Raw genomic sequence first — 17,728 nt, forward strand, 5'->3', positions numbered from 1 at the left:
GAGACAAAAATTATCTTACAGAGGACAGAAGTTAAAAATGAAGCCAGGGGACCAATAATGTGAATCAGCACCAAGATATGCAGACACAGAAAGGGTGAACTAGTGACCTACAGCAAGGGCTCTCAGCAGAGGCTAACCAAAGCAACTGTTATTGGAAGCAGTGAAAATAGATGACAGCAACCTGGAATTTCTCAGATGCTGAATGCTAGTTTTCTTTACCTTAAATAAGCTCATTTAATGTAGGTTGTGTGAAATTTCTACATAAACCCAAAAATTTGGCAATACTGATTTGAGTCTCTCAGCACTTCCACTGAAAATAAAGGTGAAGAGGTAGGAGAAGTACACAGCCTTTAAAACAACTTTTAAAGCCAATATATCAATGTAGAAAAGGGTATGAATATCAAGGGAAGATAAAAACCTGCAAACCTAACCATCAAATAAGTTTAGACTGAATCATCAATTACTTCCAGTGTCAATCTCTCCTAGATGAGCAAGACACACCAAGAAGTTTCACTGAAGTAGAGGTTCAGCAGTACTATTTATCACAAGGAATCATATAGAATATGCTACGGCTATCATTTTTTTCCCCATATACACACAGACCTTCCTACAGCCATCTCTAACTTTAGATTTCTGAAAAGAAAGAGATGTTCTAGGAAGATGATTTTGAAAAGGTTTATTTCATGATACTATGAGACTCCCTTAGGTATCTTCTGTGTGCCTCTCAGGCCTCTACATCTTCCCATTGCACAGATCACAATAGAAAAACAAATGTTAAAAAATATTACCAAGATCAGGAAACAAAAAAAAATTAATCACAAGGAAAACACTTCCATGGTATTAAGATTTAGAAAATACTCCACACTATAAAGATTAATCTTAAAAGGAAGACGTATTTCTTGTTTAGGCTTCCAAATTAAATTTGGTGAAAGTCTTTGGAACCTGAAAATCTTCAGAATCTGACACCTAAGTATTAAATAACATTTACGTGCTTGTGCATTCTCTCTGAAGTTTTCACTGCCTGGCTGTTGCATGATGTGGGAATAACTGGTTACCAGAATGTGCAACTAACTTTTCCTTGGTTCACTTGAAGCAGAGTGGCCGCAGCAACAACAGAGGTATTGATATATTAATCTCAAGGACTTGCAACCAAAGAAAATTACTTTTTGGTGAATATGCATGTTTTAAATCAGAAAGTACCTAACATGAAATAATGTCTAGATAAATCAAAAATAAAATGAGAACATGGTCTCTCATGTTCCAAAACTCACTTTTTTCTCTCTCTGTCATCTGTGATCGATCTGAAATTTTATCTCAATACGTAAAGGTACTACAAAATCACATATACTTCAGCCTCAGGAAATACACAAAGTACCTCTGCAAGTCCCAATAATGCAACTGAAAGTTCATCTTCTGGGATTTGGCTATCATAAATCAGAAGTTACTATCATTTTCCACTAAAAAGAGATGTGCTGGTAACGTGAGTGTTCTGTCTGCCAGTCTCTCACAAGAAGAATTTTAAGTTACCCATTCAGTTAGTGAATGAAAGTAGTAAGCAGTGACACAGAAAATCCATTCCCTCTCTGTGACCTCTCTGTGCACCTGTACAAGTGGCTGGGTACAATGCTCAGTTATTTCAGAGGCACTCCTTTCAAACCTACCTTGCTATCTCTTCCCGGTGGGCAGTCCAGTCACGAATGTAGTCTTCCTGCTCCTTTATCCTGTGCTTGAATGTGTTGCTGCTTTGAGCTGCTGTCCCAGAGCTCTGCAGTCGCGTGGTTTTCAGGGCTGGAGAGGTACGTAGACGGGTATGTTTAGGGGAATTACGGTTTGATCCGAATTCATCTTCTGAGGTGGAAGCATAATCTGTAGGAAAGCGCCTCCATCTTGCACTTACTAAATTAGTTTAATTATTAAAAAAGAATTATTATGGCATCTTTAATAAGAAAAAACAGCATTATTTCAGAAACATCACAAAAATATGCAGCTATTCATTATCCATCCCCAGGTACCTCACAAAAGATTTATTTACTACATCTTTAAAAGAAAGCTACAGAATTTGTGTTAAATAAAAAATATTGATTAATAAAAACATAAAACTCATGCTCTTTGTATAGTGATGAGTGAAGTAAGATGTAAAAGTCAGTGATTGTATATGAGCTCGAACAAACTGTACTACAAAACAAGGGCCCAATTCATTAACATTGAAGTATATAGTCAGATTGCACTTTTTCTGCAGATTTTTTCCCAAATTTCATTCAAGGTTTATGCAATTCACACACAAAAAAAGAGATATGAAGGAAGGATGGAGCTGGCACCAAGCCTGGAATGCATGCTTACGTAAGAAAAGCATAAAACTCCTGGATGATAGGTAGGTCTTTTCCAACCTTAATGATTCTATGATTAAATGTTTAGTACAGAAAAAAAATATGTAAAATTAATACTGTGTTATAAAAATCTGCAGCACATCCATAAGAAAAGCAGCCTCAGAGAAAAAAGTATATATTCTGACATGCAGCACATAAAGCATTACACAGCCATGTTGCTGAGGACAGCCTGAAGTATAGGAGAACTGAAACTAAGGAGGAGGTTCTTGTCCCCTTATGAATTACTGAAGTCTAGAAAATGGATTTCAGATGTGCTGTCCTCAAACATTCCCAGCAGGAAGAGATATCACCAAGCGTAAAGAAATCCCCATCACCACAACCTGCAGGGGATTTAATACCCCAAACTCACTGACATTCATGAGGCTCTGTAAGTATCACAGAAAATTAAAAAAGGTGACTACCTCTTGGTAATTGAAAAATACTAGAATTGAATGATGTAAATTATTTTTAATAGTATTACAAAATGCAAGAATTAATAATGGTTTCTCCTGATACATTAAAAAAACCTACATTACAAATGAAGTATACACCAATATGAATTTAAGTAATGAATAATGAAAGTACTTATTGTGTAATGCAAAGATTACAGTATGTAGAATATGACATTGGTGTACAAGCTTACATCCCTTCCCTCATATAAATAATGAATTTTCAATTGCTGAAAACAAAATTTGTGTAATTTTTTTCAGGTTTAAATGTGGGTTTCAAATTATGTCCAGTTCTACTTTTTTAAAATTTTCTAACTTTATTGAAGAAAGTAACAATGTCTCTCCAATTACTTTCTGATCTCTTTTTGGAGGCTTCAAAGTTGTTAATCTTAGGGAAGTAAAACATGAGCAGAAAAAGTACATTTTCCCACCAATAGCATGCAAGCAATGTGTGACCAAAGTCCAAAGAGCTTTATGAGTTGGGCCCACATTTTATCATCAATTTTTGTGTAAACTCTTTGTCCCAGTTCAAATTATATTCTTCAAAATAATTATAAAATTTATCTTAAAATCTCTCAAGTGAGCTAGTTCAGCAACTCAGCACTGTACAATGAGCATATGTAATAATATATTTAAAAACTAAAAATTGAATGAGAAGTGAAATATCAGAAACAGATTTGATTTCTAGTACTCTACCACTGCAAGTTTCAACATCAGGGTCTGGGTCTGGGAGAAGCTTGGATTTCTCTGTGTACAAAATAGTGTTTTATCATGTTAATTCGTTTTAAAACATTCAGATTAGAAGCATTTGCTTAAATAAAATATACTGATGAGATTAGCCTTAGGTCCTCTTTTCCACCCACACTTTTTTAGGAAAAGATCATACATTCAATCAAAAATACTGAATTTTGTAAAGACTGAAACATTTCAGAGATACTAACTGAAATGACATCAATAACAATCATCTACATAGTATCATAAAAACCCTGTTTTTAAGGCCCTTAAATTTTAAGGCCTTAAAATGTTGGGGGATTACATATTATCAACGTGTTTCTCATTAATATGAGGAAAAAGTTATTGTAGGCCTAGCAGTAAAAATCTGAAAGTTGTATGATTCACAACAAGCAATATCCAAGCATGTTTCCCAGTAAGGTAGCTATATGTTTGCACATATGTGCTTTTAATACTATTTTTAAAATTATGCAGGCCCAAAATGTCATTGTAGTTTATGTAGATTTCTGAAAGCTGTTGTGCAGTTCCTTATCTCGGACACCAAAGACTGTGAAGATCAGTAGCACTAACTAGAAAATTCTCCAAAACCCTGGCTAAAATAATCAGCATTCAAACCTAATTTAGTGACGACTCTGTGAGAAGTATAACGTCCTCACAACACATTAAGCTGGCAAGTTTGGTGATTCGGACAACACACTCTCACTTTAGAAAGATCTGAGAATAAATTTTATTGAAGATATTCCTTAAAAAATATTCTACTCTCATTGATGCAACGCCTTCTCAAGCTGCATCCATTTGCAAGATCTACTACTAAAATGTACTTAGTAAGAGCTGTTTTTTCTCCATTATCAATTTCTTTCCCCCCACAGTTACCTCAACAGCTTTGATCAACCTATCTGCCAGCTATTTGCAATGACAGCTAGGTCAGTAAGCCAGCAGAGCTGCCAAACACAACTGGCTGCTCAAGGTCTCTCTGTTCTGACTTAATTTTACAGTTGCAGTTTAGCACTTTTGTGCTAGGTCTGATCCTGCCATTTGTTTTCCCCATACATAGCTCCTTCTGTAACAGCATCTTCAGTTTTCCTCTATTGTGAAAATAGGTCTTTGGTCTCTGTTTTTACTGATCACACTCTACTGTTTGATGATGCAGTGCCTTGATCAGAACTTTCACTGCTTGTGCTTTATTATAAAGTTACTAATTCTGCTTCATGTGTCTTCACAGTGCTGTCAGTTATCAAGCCTCCTAACCCAGAAACACTCTGGTAAATCACTTGAATGCTGACAATTCTTATCCAAGATGTTCCCTTTATCTGCTTGCCCTTTCATATAAAAGTAGGCAATACTTCACTGCATCAAGGATTAAAAATGATTCTTGAAATTACAGACTTGCTTCTAGGTCTGACAATTTTAATCCTATTATGTTGCAATTCCTCCACATGAAGTACAAGACAATAAAAAAAATCCAGAAACTACATCTTATTCTTGCTCTCTTTTTACAGGTATGTATGTCTGAACAGTGATTTCGGAAGTGCAGAAATAAATCCAGCCTACAAAGAGAAAGTTAAGAGGCTACTAATGTTTAGAGATCTACAATGTGGTAATGTTAACTGACCTCTGATGAGATAACCCATGGAACATATTTAACATTTTGAGAGCAGCTAGTCCTCTGGTGAAGGAAACAAAACCCCAAACTTATATTGGTAATAATCATGCATTTTCCAGTCTTTCTATGTCCAGGGAGAGAAGAAAATCCATTCCTGTTACACTTTGATTAAATGTGCCTGAAGTAAACACATTCAAACAGTTGAGCCACTTTTGTCAAGCACTTCATTAGTGCTTTCCAAAAGAGCTACAATGAATTGAATTGTTGACTCTTCTAGAAACAAAATTAAATGGAGGAAGTAAAAATGGCCTATATATAATAGGAGATGCATGTATATATATACTCCTATATACCTTAGAAGATTACACCACTTTCAAAGCAACTCAGATTTTCCTAAAGTATCTAAAGTATCCAATCTAAATAAACAAGTAAAAAATTATACTATAATGTTACTGATATAGACAAAATTCAGAACTCTAAATCCTAAACAAACAGTAGTAATAATATTTTTTACTTATATAGTAACAAGACTTGATTGGTTTATTTAGCAATGATTTTGTTTTGAAAGTATCTGACTGCCTTATTAATTGCTTTCAGATTTTAGCCTTTACATTGATAGGCTTCTCCCTTCATATGTATTAACTGTAAAATTTTATATGACAGAAGCTATTACTACTGTAGATTTTTCTAGCAATGGCTTTTTTCAATTACCTAGATTATTATGTTGGGGTACCCATGAGAAGATGGCACCTTTTCTCTCTTGAAAACACAGTATTTTATACAAGCTACAGTAAACTCTGACTGTGTGATACAGGTAAATGAACACTTAGCAAAGACAACTGTGATAGACAATAGAGTGGGAAGAGAAAGACACACTCACTCCCCTTAACAGAAGCAGCAAACCACTTCAATGCAGCAACCTGGGAAAAGTTTATGAAGCCTGCAATACTTCACATGGACACAAACCTCAAAATTCATACAGAGTTTTGTGAAAAACGAAAGCAGTGAAGTGACAAATAACATCTGGGCTTTACCTGTTCAAAAATCAATATCATAATGTGAACTAGTATTCGTTATTAAAATAAACATATAGAAGTCTTAACTGATGCTTCTTTAACCTAGGGTTGCCACCTTTCAGGCTGCATTGTCAATTCAAAATTTTGATTAAAATTGAAAAAATGCTACTTTTCCAATTATATCTTACAAGGAAAGACTGAATTTTTATTGGAAGTGTCACCTATTTTGGGTACCTTTGTAGATCCCCGTCATAGTATCAAAAAGATTCAACTTCATAGTTCAGTGAACACCTCATTTGTATCTCAGCAGAAATTTCTATTTGGCTAATAAATGACACAGCCAAAAGTAACTACCTGGGGAATACACAATGCTAAGAATCCTGACATGGTCCACTTATGATATACAAACAACAGAAGGACAGCAGGAGGGTGGGAAATTAAGTATCACAGTTGCTTATATCAAGTCAGAATAGGATGTAGCAAAATTTCAGTGTGCTGCAACACTGGAAGCTACTCTATTAACTTTATTCTTAAGACTGTGAATTGACTGCAAATATGGCAAAGTTGGTTGCATGACAATTCTAAAAGCAAGCAGACATTTATTTTAGATACTCATTCCACATGAGAGTTCACTTCTTTATAATTACCACATTTTCTTTTGATAGGTTTAATATTGCTGTTGAAAAAACCTACCACCTTTTACACTGCTTGCACTAAGAATGTTATGTTCACTTCTAACAGAATAGTAGGTTAAAATTCGTAGATTGCATGGATTTTTCCTTCCACACATAAGACAAGGTGGAGTAACCACCACACCAAAGAAATCGACATGATTTGGAAATCATGATGAAATCATAAATTACCATGATTTGGAACAGAGAATGGGAAATAATCCAAGATAAGGCAAACACTTTAATAGAAATTACTTTATGATATTTAGTTAGGTAGTACATAGTTTTTCAATTCATTACTTCAATGTTATTATTCTTATCAAAAAAATATACAATTGCCTATTTACAAGCCTACCTTATAAATAAATATTATATCTTCTATGTAGTAAAATGTGTTGCTGACCTTCTGAGCTTCTATTACCATGACTTGAGCAAAGAGATCTTGGCTCTGTTTCTGCGCTAAAGCAAATGACTGCTGACACATCTGACTGTTCCAATGCAGCTCTGTTTTACTAGTTTTAAGATGAAAACATATCCAAAGAGTTAAAGGATAACAATTTCTTGTCTTTATGATTTTAAGTGAGAAACCTCCACAAGACTTGCCATGGAAGCCTCTTACTCCAAAGAAAAAGACTGCATCAACTAAAACTCAACATTTTCATAAGAGTTCTTTCTCAAACAATTTAAAAAAATCCACGTTAAAAACATCTAGTATTGTATAAAATTATTTCAAATAATCTCACATACCTGAGGGAGAATTATGAGCCGAAGCCAAGGATTTGGATTTTGAATCTGAAAGTCGAGAAATGCTATTGGCTCGAGTTCTAGCAGAAACTTTAGTGCTATCTCCTCCTGAGAGCAACCTTGAGCCACTTCTGATAATTGCTTCTGGGGTCCGAGATGAGGCAGTGCTTCTGGTTATTGTTGCTTCAGAATCACTACGTGCTGATAAAGAGCCAAGTCGAGTTCTGCGAGGTTGAGCAAGTAAGTCTATTCTGGAAATATTTCTCCTCCCTGACGGAGGTTTTGATGTAGAACTTGTAGTGGACACTTCAGAAGCTACTGAAGCCTTATCAGCATCAGCAAGCTCGCTGTCTGAGACTTCACCAAGGCGTGCTCTGCGCAAGAGAGAAGTCCTTGTGGGACGAGGTCTTGGAAGAGTGGTAGATTTACTAGATTGCCCAAGTCCAACAGGAGAGGATTTTGATTTAGCTGACTTTCCTTCCATCTTGGAATGTAAAAGTTCATCTGCTGACGCAAAAGGAACTCTTCCATGTGATTTGCCAGAGTAGTTTTCCTGGTCAGATGACAGGATATCAGAAATGGCAGAATGAGGTACACTGGATGTTTGGTCATCATCTGTTAAATCTACTGATGGTTGTCTCATTCTTCCACTGGACTGCACAGTTTTGCGAGCGTCAGCTCTAGACCCACCGTCTGAAGATCGACTCTTCGTTTTCTTTTCCATCTTTTCTCTGGCACTCGTAGAAGATTTTAAAACATCCTTTGAAGGGGAACCAGTGGAACATCTATCTTTATATAAGGTTGTAAAGCTCTTCCGCTTCTGTGTGGATTTTCTTTCAGTGTCACCAGTAACAAGACTGATTGTGCTGGCTGTATCGACATCTGATTCTGGTGATATGGAATTATCTCTGTTATAACTAGGAGTGTCAGGACCTTCATCAGTTTTATTTTCTTCACGCAATTTAGCTTCAAGGAAAGCCATTACAGCTTCTGTGTCTTTCAAAATGAGTGTTGTATCTATACTGGAATCAGTGTCCATCGAATCACTTCTGTCACGTAACCTGTTTGCAGATACTAAAGGGGCAGCAGAACCACTTTGCTTATTAATGTGAGGAATAAGTTCTATAGGTATATTTGTGCTAGGCTTATCTATAGTAAAGCTACCTTGCCTCACTAATGGTTTTGAAGATTCCTTTTTTTCTCCTCCAAGTATTTTAGGACTTTGTCCTCTAATGATTTCCTCATTTTTCCTTCTTTTTCCCTCGGTCTGCACCAACTTAATTTCTGCTTTATCTGTAACATGTCCAGGAGCATTGTCTTGATTATCCAAAGTTTTGGGTGACATAACAATCTCTTCCCTACCTTTCTCAACCTGGATTGCAGCAGATTTTGTAGAGGATAATTTTGAGGGTGTCCAGTGTGCTTGCTCCTTTCTTTCTTGTTGTTGAATTTTTGCTAAAGCTTGTTTCACCACAGAAGTTTCTCTGCCAATTTCAACTCTCTCTTTGCTAGACGAGCTGGGAAAAGAAAACACTTTGTCTCCAGTAGCTTTAGGTGAAAGACCATTCATTGTTCTGCTTGACTTAGCATCTGAGGCACGAGCTGGAGTTTCTTTCTCCTGAAGTTCAGTGTCTTGCTTTTCACCTATTTCTGACCTCTGATGAGATACAGTTTTTGTTTTTGAGTTTTCATTCACTTTCTCCTCTATGGGAAGCTGCGGAAGTGTCCTCCTCTTTCGCTCACCTTGGCTGGTCATAGAAGCAGCTGAACCAGCACTTCTAACAGAAATACCAGACTCACTGATGTCTGTGTCTAAAAATGAGAGAGAAAGAAATATTTGAGAAGACATTCAACAGCACAGCAAATAGAAAAATTAAATGTTTAAGACTGTGTAAGGCTAATATAACATAAAACAGAACTGAAAAAGTCATCAGTCCATCCTGCTGTTCTATGGCAATATCAATTATACTTAGACAAGTATAGGCTGAAAACATTTAATGAACTCTTTCAGCCAGCTGCATCACATATACAAAGTTTTTACAATCTCACAGTAGGGTAAAATAGGCAAGAAGTCACTGTTACATCGATCAGCACACCATTACAACAAGAAGTGGAAAGTAAGTCTTAAATTCCTAAACACCTTTATGACCAGATTTCAAAACTACTAAAAAGAGTAAGATGCTCCTTCTTCCTCCCTAGTTGCCTGTTCCACAGCTCGAGGTCTGCCTCATGGACAGACTACAGCCTCTCTGTGCGAGAGCTCGCCACACTCGGGCAAGAATCTGCAGTGCTGGGAGACACTTTTCAGCAATATTGAAAAGCCCCACTCATGAACAAAGAACTTACTATGGCTGAGAAAGCAAAAATAATGTTTTCATCCCAAACAGGACACTGTAGTATAAAAATGTATAGAAAATGTATACAAAGCATCAAAAGAATGCAGTACTACTGCTAAAGCACTTTCATTGAATTCTTATTGCACACAGAAAGCTCCTTAGGCCGAAAAACATGGCCATCCCATGGACTGTTGCAAGGAATAACTGCTTTAGAAACCAAACTTTATTTTTCCACAGTGATGATGAGTGTGCCCTCCTTGCTCATTTAACAAACACAGCAGTTGTGCTGTCAGAAACAAGCCTTTATTACACAAAGGTGATATAAATTGCTCTATGAATTGCTCTGCCTTTGAATATTTGGATAGAAAAATTCTTTTTGCAGTTCATTTGTCAGCTGTCACAATATAATGTGACACACTTAGTAACACACATCTGTCTATTTCCTTTTTGCCAGGAGAGATCTATAAACAACTGTTCTGCACACCCTGGTGGGATTCTCCTATCACGGCTTGCCACCAGCATTGGTTGCTCCAGGAATATAAACTGGAGTATAGGGTTTCTCTCTCTGCAAGAATCTTCCAAGCAATTAATTGAATATCAACAACCATGCTGTATGTACACCTATCTATCCATGCTCTTCAATCTATCTTTTCTCTTTGCAGTGTCACACCTTTGATGAAGAATGCAAAAGGGACTCACAGGTTTTTTTTCTATAATCTATGTTAAGACACTGATCTGAGAAGCAGTTAAGTACCTCTGAAATCTAAGAAAGGTTTTCTAATTCCAGGATTTTTTTTCCTTGAAAATTATGAACCAAATTGAAGGTTTAATGAAAATCAATATGACTGCCCTCTGTGAAGACTGACTTCTCTCAGACATACCTACCAGGTCAAATATTTTATACATATATAAGCATGTAACTTGCTTCTTGGTGAATTTCAAACAGCCTTTAGTAAAAAAAAAGGCCTGGCGTTGTTCAGCATCCTATTTGGCTACATTTTGTTATGTGAAGTTTAAATACTAAGATTTCTAAAGAAGATACAGGCATCTAAGTCAACAAGACATATTTTGTGAGTTGGTTTTTAGAAGTATAAACCAAATTTTTTTTTTATTACACCTTTGGTGCTTGAATGCTTTAGTTCCCTTTTAGTATTTTAGAATTCTTGCAGTATGGGTATGCACTACACAGTAGTTTATCTCTTATCTTAGTTCCTATAATGGTAAAAGAAGCCTTTATCTCTCCAAAGAAGATCGTAGGTAGTACCTCATCTGAAAGTGACCATTTAAAACAATACAGAAAACAAAAGAACACCAAAGCTCCCAGTTAACCACCCAAAGGATCAGTCTCAATAGCTATGATTTTAAGTGCCTGGTATGTACACACACAATCCTTTCAAACAGTGAAAAATTTGCTCTTGTTTTCCATTATCCTGTGTATATCGGATAATTTAATTTTTCCCCTTTCCATCTCCTTTGACTTTTAGTATCCTAGACAAAGTTCTATGCTTATGACGGGAAGAAAAGCTACAAAAGAAGCAGCAGTCACTGGTAAGAATTCTTTCATGCATTGATGCAGAAGTTTGCATTATTCAACATCAAAAGCAAAACTTCTTTGTAAAACTTCTCCCAAAGGCGTTCACAACCTTTAAAGTGAAATTGGCGGGAAGAAAAAAGCAGAAAAGCAGCAAGGTAACTAAGTAATTTATAGTCAAGAGTGCAGATGATAACGAATAAACCATTTAAAAACCAGAAATGTGAATTATTGAACTATGGAGGAACATAGCCTGAACATCTGACTCTCACAAGAAAGAGAGATAAAGTTGTTCATTGCTAAGGAGAAGGTTTCAGGGTTTTTCAAGAAATATGAAAGGTTTTCTGTATTTCCAAGATAAGGAAGGGTGCTATGCTTCAGCTGAAGTCTCTCAGGTTGGATTGTTTACTAATCATTACACTGAAGTCCAATTTAGACTAATAAAGATGTAAGGAAAGAAACATACTATGCAGACCAACCCAAACTGCATTTAAGTGAAAGTTTCTCTAATATTAAACTTTTTATGAACTCTCCTGTTTTAGTAACATTCAGTGTAATATTGGCACTCAATTGCCATGCTAGACACCACTACTGCTGAGCTTGTTTTTACACTGTTTCTGCTCAATGAAACAGAATTTTATGTGAAAATGAGGCATTAGGAGTAAAAAAGCTGACCAAGTACAGTACATAATCATTCTTTTCTCCCTTTCACAGGTTTTTTCAGCATAAATTATGACAACAAGAAAAGTTTTTAATACCATTTTCTAATGGAGCAGGCACTGAAGACTCCAGTCTCATGTCATCTTGGTCATGACGTGTGTGATTAGCAGCCAAACTGGCCCACTGCGATACCCAACGTTTACCTCCAGGGTTAGTAGCACCTTCCTAAGAAAGAAAAAAAAAGCAGAAGAAAAATTATAACTGTTTGATAAAAAGCATGCCACCTTTCCAGGTTTTTCCTGAATAGGTATGTCAGACACTATTTTCCTGGAAGTTGAAAAAAGTAGTTTACCTCAATAAATTTTAGAGTCCCCAGCTCTACAATGGCAAACAAACAAACAAAACCTATAGAGCTGCAGAATCAGTACCAAAGAAACAACAATTCCTAGTGCAGTGAACTTTCAAACATCAGAACCTATATAAACTTTACCAGAACATGTGCTAGTTCTAAGGACAGGTTATTTTAGTCCTCAGCTCAGAAGTGCAGGAGAAGAATGTGGGGTGTAGGGGTGTGCTAAAAAATTTAGAATGTGCTTCAGGAAGACAAAAGAGTGACATTTTACCACTTTAGAAGACTGTCTTGTCCAGATGAAATACTGTATTTACTTCGTTACAGAAAGACTACCTTAAGGACTGAAAGAGTAAGATAACTTATGATGGAAAGGAAAGGAAGCTCAGATTATTTGTTTGGCCTAAACAAAAAAAGAAGCAAAGATTAGTTTTAAACCATCCTACTGAGTAACAGTGAAGTCAACGTCATCAGTATTTTACAATTTTTTTGCAGCTAAACCAGAAAGGAAATTAATTTAGTTTCCTGATGGCAAGCCTTTTGAAATCTTGAAAATTTTTAAAATGTAAGAAAAGCATAGAATTAAACCGTCTTCTTGTGTTACTACAGCATATTTTTTAAAAACCTGATTTCTAAATACAGTGCAATGTTACTGTCATATAAAATATATTACAGGCTCTCTTGCTTACATCTCCGAAAAATATCACCAGCTCTGCTGCATCTTCAAATCTTCACACACTATTCAAAATGCTGGTTTTTGCCTAATGCCTTGACCACTCTTGGGTTCTAGTCTTTCACCAGGAAACAACACTATACATTTTTTAAAATTCATTTAGCAGAAATAGAATGGTGAACAATGTCACCTATTATATGACAACTTCTTTTAAATTAAAAGTTACTCAGACATTTGAAAAGCTTGAATTTATGATCTTGAACTTCTCCTGATTAATGCAAACAAGTGCACTGTAACAAATCTCTTCCGGAATATCATGAATGTAGTAAATCAGAGATGCAGCAGGTAATTTGTTTGAACTGCTATACAAATTTCAAAATTCAAATATTTTGAATTTATTTTTTAGAATCAAAATGTTATAAAATTCAAGTCTAACAACAGCAAAGGAAGGCAATTCAATGCTTCCGTTACTTATGAGCATTTCTGAAGACAATGCAAGGTGCCAGTAAGAATATTACAAAAACCACACAGCATTTATGAACTGACAACTACTGAACCCTCATTTTTCTTTCCTATCACTAAACTTTCCTTTCCTGTCTGTACCAGTGAACTTCTATCTAATAAAACAACTAATTATAGTCAAATCCAAACATGATAGACATCCCAATCACCTTTGCTACAGAAAACTTCAACTAGTTCCTTCTGCACCACCTAACCAATTACAGAGATACAGGTATGTGTCAGAAATCTGAATTCTACTTCACAATGGAGAAACATATTAAGACTTTGCAGATTAACTGCAGCAAAGCAAAATGATAAAATTATTTTTCTCTGAATGTAATTACACTGCCAAAAAATGGTTTCTACATAACAGTGAAAGTAAATGTGTGCTTTGCCAGCTCTGTGTATACAAGCACAAACAACAACAAAAATATGCAGCTTCTTTTCATAGTAGTTTAAGCACACCCAGAAGGTGCAAGGTTTATAAAACATGTATCTAAAAAGTCACATTCAGTTATCCCAATGTTCTTCCTATAATCCATATCAATTTGCATCTTACAGGCTCTCAAGATGATGCCTTGAGGTAGCCACTTAAAAACGGAGGCTAGACAAAAATGAGAGAATAAAAGTAGGTATTTATTTGAAGGGCCTTCAAAGGTACACCCTGAGCAGTCTAAAGGCTACAGCGAAGATGGACCCTGGGTCATGGGTTCTTCACACTTTTATAGGTTTGGTCCATTTGTATACTAGGGTTAATTCTCCATTATGACTTCAATTAAATGTAATTATCCCAAGTTTGCCCCTCCTCTCAAGGCTTTAGCTCACACATTTTGGGGCCTGGGACAATCTAGGTGTCCTTGGAGAGCAAACCAAGACAGGTTTGTTATGTCTAATTAGCATAAGAGAACAGCAGGCCACATGACACTCCAGAGTTACACACTAGGCAGTACAGGATTTGAAAAATATAAAAGTTAAAACCTAAGGCATCAAAGAAAGCAATTCTTCAAATCTTCTCTTGAATACCAGGAAGAATTTCCTTGTCTTTCAGAAAAGCTGGGTTTACCTATGAGATACCAGCCTTTTACCTTCATGTTAAATCTGCCTCCTCTTATGCTTATCACACATACGAAGTCAATAGGAGTAATAACTCTTCGGAAAATGTACCAATGGATTTCTGTGGGCTTATGATTCTGCCTGAAGATTTAGGGCTTCAGGCCCCACATCTGAAAAAAATCCACAGTGCACACACATTACACCTGAAAGCATCTCCAGTTCTTGGCATTTCAGAGCAGAGTAACAGGTTTTTTAAAATAAATTTCAACAAGGTGAATAAAAGTAATAAAAAAATAAAAATGTCTTTTCAGAAACATAACTCCAGTCAGTTCAAGTTGTAAGAAAAATACTATGTCATCTTTTCATAAATTGCTGTCTTGAAAGCAGTTCTTCCCTCCTCACGCTACCTGCTTCAGAACCATATTCCTCCAGGGTGATGATCTTTTTACAGATTTCCATACATTATTTATTTACAGCCAATGTCTTCAAGTTATTCCTGGAACAACACTGACATGTATCTTAAACAGTTCTTTTTTTCTTCTGTTATACTTACTCCCTTTATACATGAAAACCCAGCAATTGTACCCATCTCAGCTATTACTTTGAGAGACAAATTGAACAACATTGTTAGGTAAATCTCCATTTCCATAACAACCTGAGTAGACTTCTTTGTACCTTCTCTAGACTTGTATCCACCCTTCCTGACCAAGAGTGGTAACAATTCTAGTGCTACTATTACAGGGGAAGCTTCACTGTGGGGACACTGCCCTTTTCTGCTGATAATACATCTCCTGGGTATCCAAGGGCCCTATTTGCCTTTTCACAACCCTATGATATTGGTGATACATCAGCCTACATTTCAGTATAGCATCTAAGTTCAAATGAAAAGTAAGTATCAAACTTCAAACTAAATGGATTGTTCTACAGGATAGGAAATTACAGTAATTTGAGAGCACAAACAAAAGGAAAATACAGCCTCTAAATACTCCACTTCTAAGAAGCAATGTAGCAAATATTTACATGAATGAAATTATTAAATATTCAGAATGTCACTAGTATTATTCATCTGATCTTCAGTGGGAAAGACATAAAGTAGGCATTCAAAACAGCAAAAAGAACATTGTAGTCAATGGCACTGATTACCCCGAAGATGAAGAACCAGGTTTCTGAGCTTTAGTCTTATAAAAATTTTAAAAAACCCAAACAAACCCCAAACCAACCAAAACCCAGAAGATATCAAACACTGTGTTGATAAACCATTATTTAAGAATTGTGTTTAGCACAGACAACTGACCACTGAAAATTAAATGGAAACTGGATGGATAAATTATAGCCCAATGTCTGCAGTATTTTTATTAACCAAGCTCATATGGTCAGAACAAGTAATAATAATAACAACAATAATAATATTCTCTTTGTTCTCTATTTACTGATTTTTTGTTCTTAAATCACACTTACCTTGGTTGGGAAGTGGCAGCTTATAATACAGAAAATCAAAGACATTGAAATATTTTAACTAGATGGATTTAGTATTTTCATTGCCTATATGTAATCATTGAGAAGGCAAGAACCAGTGCACTCAGGCTCAATCCAGCTCTGTCAAGACACTCACTCTGCGCTTTATTTTATTTCTGACACACACTACTCCAAAGTACTTAAAGACTGTTGTATCAAAGAAAAAGCCGAGAATTTCTTTAACAAGAAAAGCATTTCCAAGCATTTCATTCATGCTTCACAAGCCCTGTACTGCTAAGATATTTAAGTTCAGAATAAGCTTTCAACCCCCAAAGTGACTGCAGGTGACCCTGTTCTGCCTTGGCAGTGGCGTTGGACTGGATGGTCTCCAGAGGTGTCTTCCAACACAAACTATTCTGTGATTCTGTAAAACTGTTTTTATAAAATCTTTGTAATTTCCCAGGCCATCTTTTCCGTCTTCTTGAACAGAAGTATCTTAGATTTTTCTTCTTTGCTTTTTCTATGCCAGTCATGTTCTGAATTCACCTCATTCTGCTAAATCATCTACAGGAATAACTGTGATGGACACCTGGAATAAGGCCCACCCACAATCTGAGTGGATGCAAAACTGGAACTCTGAGCTACCCTGCTGTTACCTGACTATTTAGCCAAGATCTTCAATAAGGTTTATAAACTTATGATCTGCAGCTCAGTAATGCAGTAAGTCTTCCAAAACCCGCAAGCAGAAAAGTTTGTATATGAGAAATCAAACACATTTGCCTCTCCCTTTCCTACTGACAAAACAAACTGAGTGCAAGTTTTGGTAATAAGACTTTAAATGTAACAATCTTCTCTCATTAGTTATACTCATGATTGTTTTCCCTTTATTTCCCTATAAAACATACCTCAAATTTTCTGAACTAGCTTCTCTGTTACTTCTACATATCTATCAACCAACTTCGACTTTTGACTTTCTCTAGTAAGCTTTCTTCCACCTTCATCTGTCCTCAACTCTTCTCACACTAATCTTTTATCCATGTTGCTTGTCACTTTTGCTCCTTGACTTACCGAATAATTTTCATTTTTTCCCCTATCATCATGCCTTGTAATAATATTTTAAATTATGCTAATAACCTTTTCTCTCCCACTATATAAAGAGCTTTTAATGCAGCAAAGCAGTCACAGTAATAAAACAGCATAATTCTTGTAATTTCAACCTAAATCAAAGTGAGTTTTACTTTGTCATTGCCAGAAGGTTCCTTAGACCTGCCGTATGGTTGCAGGAGGAGTCTCAGTCTTATAAAAACAAAGCCTTTTATTTGCAAAACTGACACCTGAAAAGACCAATTATGTTCATAAAATAAATCACGTGTTCTTCTTCTGCTTATGGAATTATAAAAGTGGAAAAATATCAATATTCTTGAAAACTTATAAGGCATGAAAGAGCTGAGTGCTGCAAAAGGCCTAAAAAAAAAAAAATAGAGAGAGAAATAATGGGGTTATAGATTTGTGCAAGGAAGCAAGGTGAAAAATCTTCTGCAGGATATGTCTATGCTGTGTAGCAATACTTCACTTGAAGCTGTAACCTT

The 17,728-nt window shown here is 35.9% G+C and overlaps 1 protein-coding gene across 6 annotated transcripts in view; it reads right to left on the reverse strand.

Annotated features, from left to right (window-relative positions):
* Positions 1-17,728, reverse strand: part of CEP170 (centrosomal protein 170) — a 95,620-nt gene that overhangs the window by 15,693 nt on the left and 62,199 nt on the right. For 5 of the 6 annotated variants that reach the window (XM_039568248.1, XM_039568251.1, XM_039568247.1 and 2 more), the window contains 3 exons: positions 12,207-12,333; positions 7,585-9,393; positions 1,662-1,896 (listed from right to left, as the gene is read on the reverse strand). In XM_039568248.1, the coding sequence (XP_039424182.1) occupies positions 1,662-1,896; positions 7,585-9,393; positions 12,207-12,333 (2,171 nt within the window). The remainder of the gene's footprint in view (positions 1-1,661; positions 1,897-7,584; positions 9,394-12,206; positions 12,334-17,728) is intronic. The other variant, XM_039568249.1, reaches the window with a different exon arrangement.

Source organism: Corvus cornix, chromosome 3 (assembly GCF_000738735.6).
Source record: "Corvus cornix cornix isolate S_Up_H32 chromosome 3, ASM73873v5, whole genome shotgun sequence".
NCBI classification, from domain to species: Eukaryota; Metazoa; Chordata; class Aves; order Passeriformes; family Corvidae; genus Corvus; species Corvus cornix.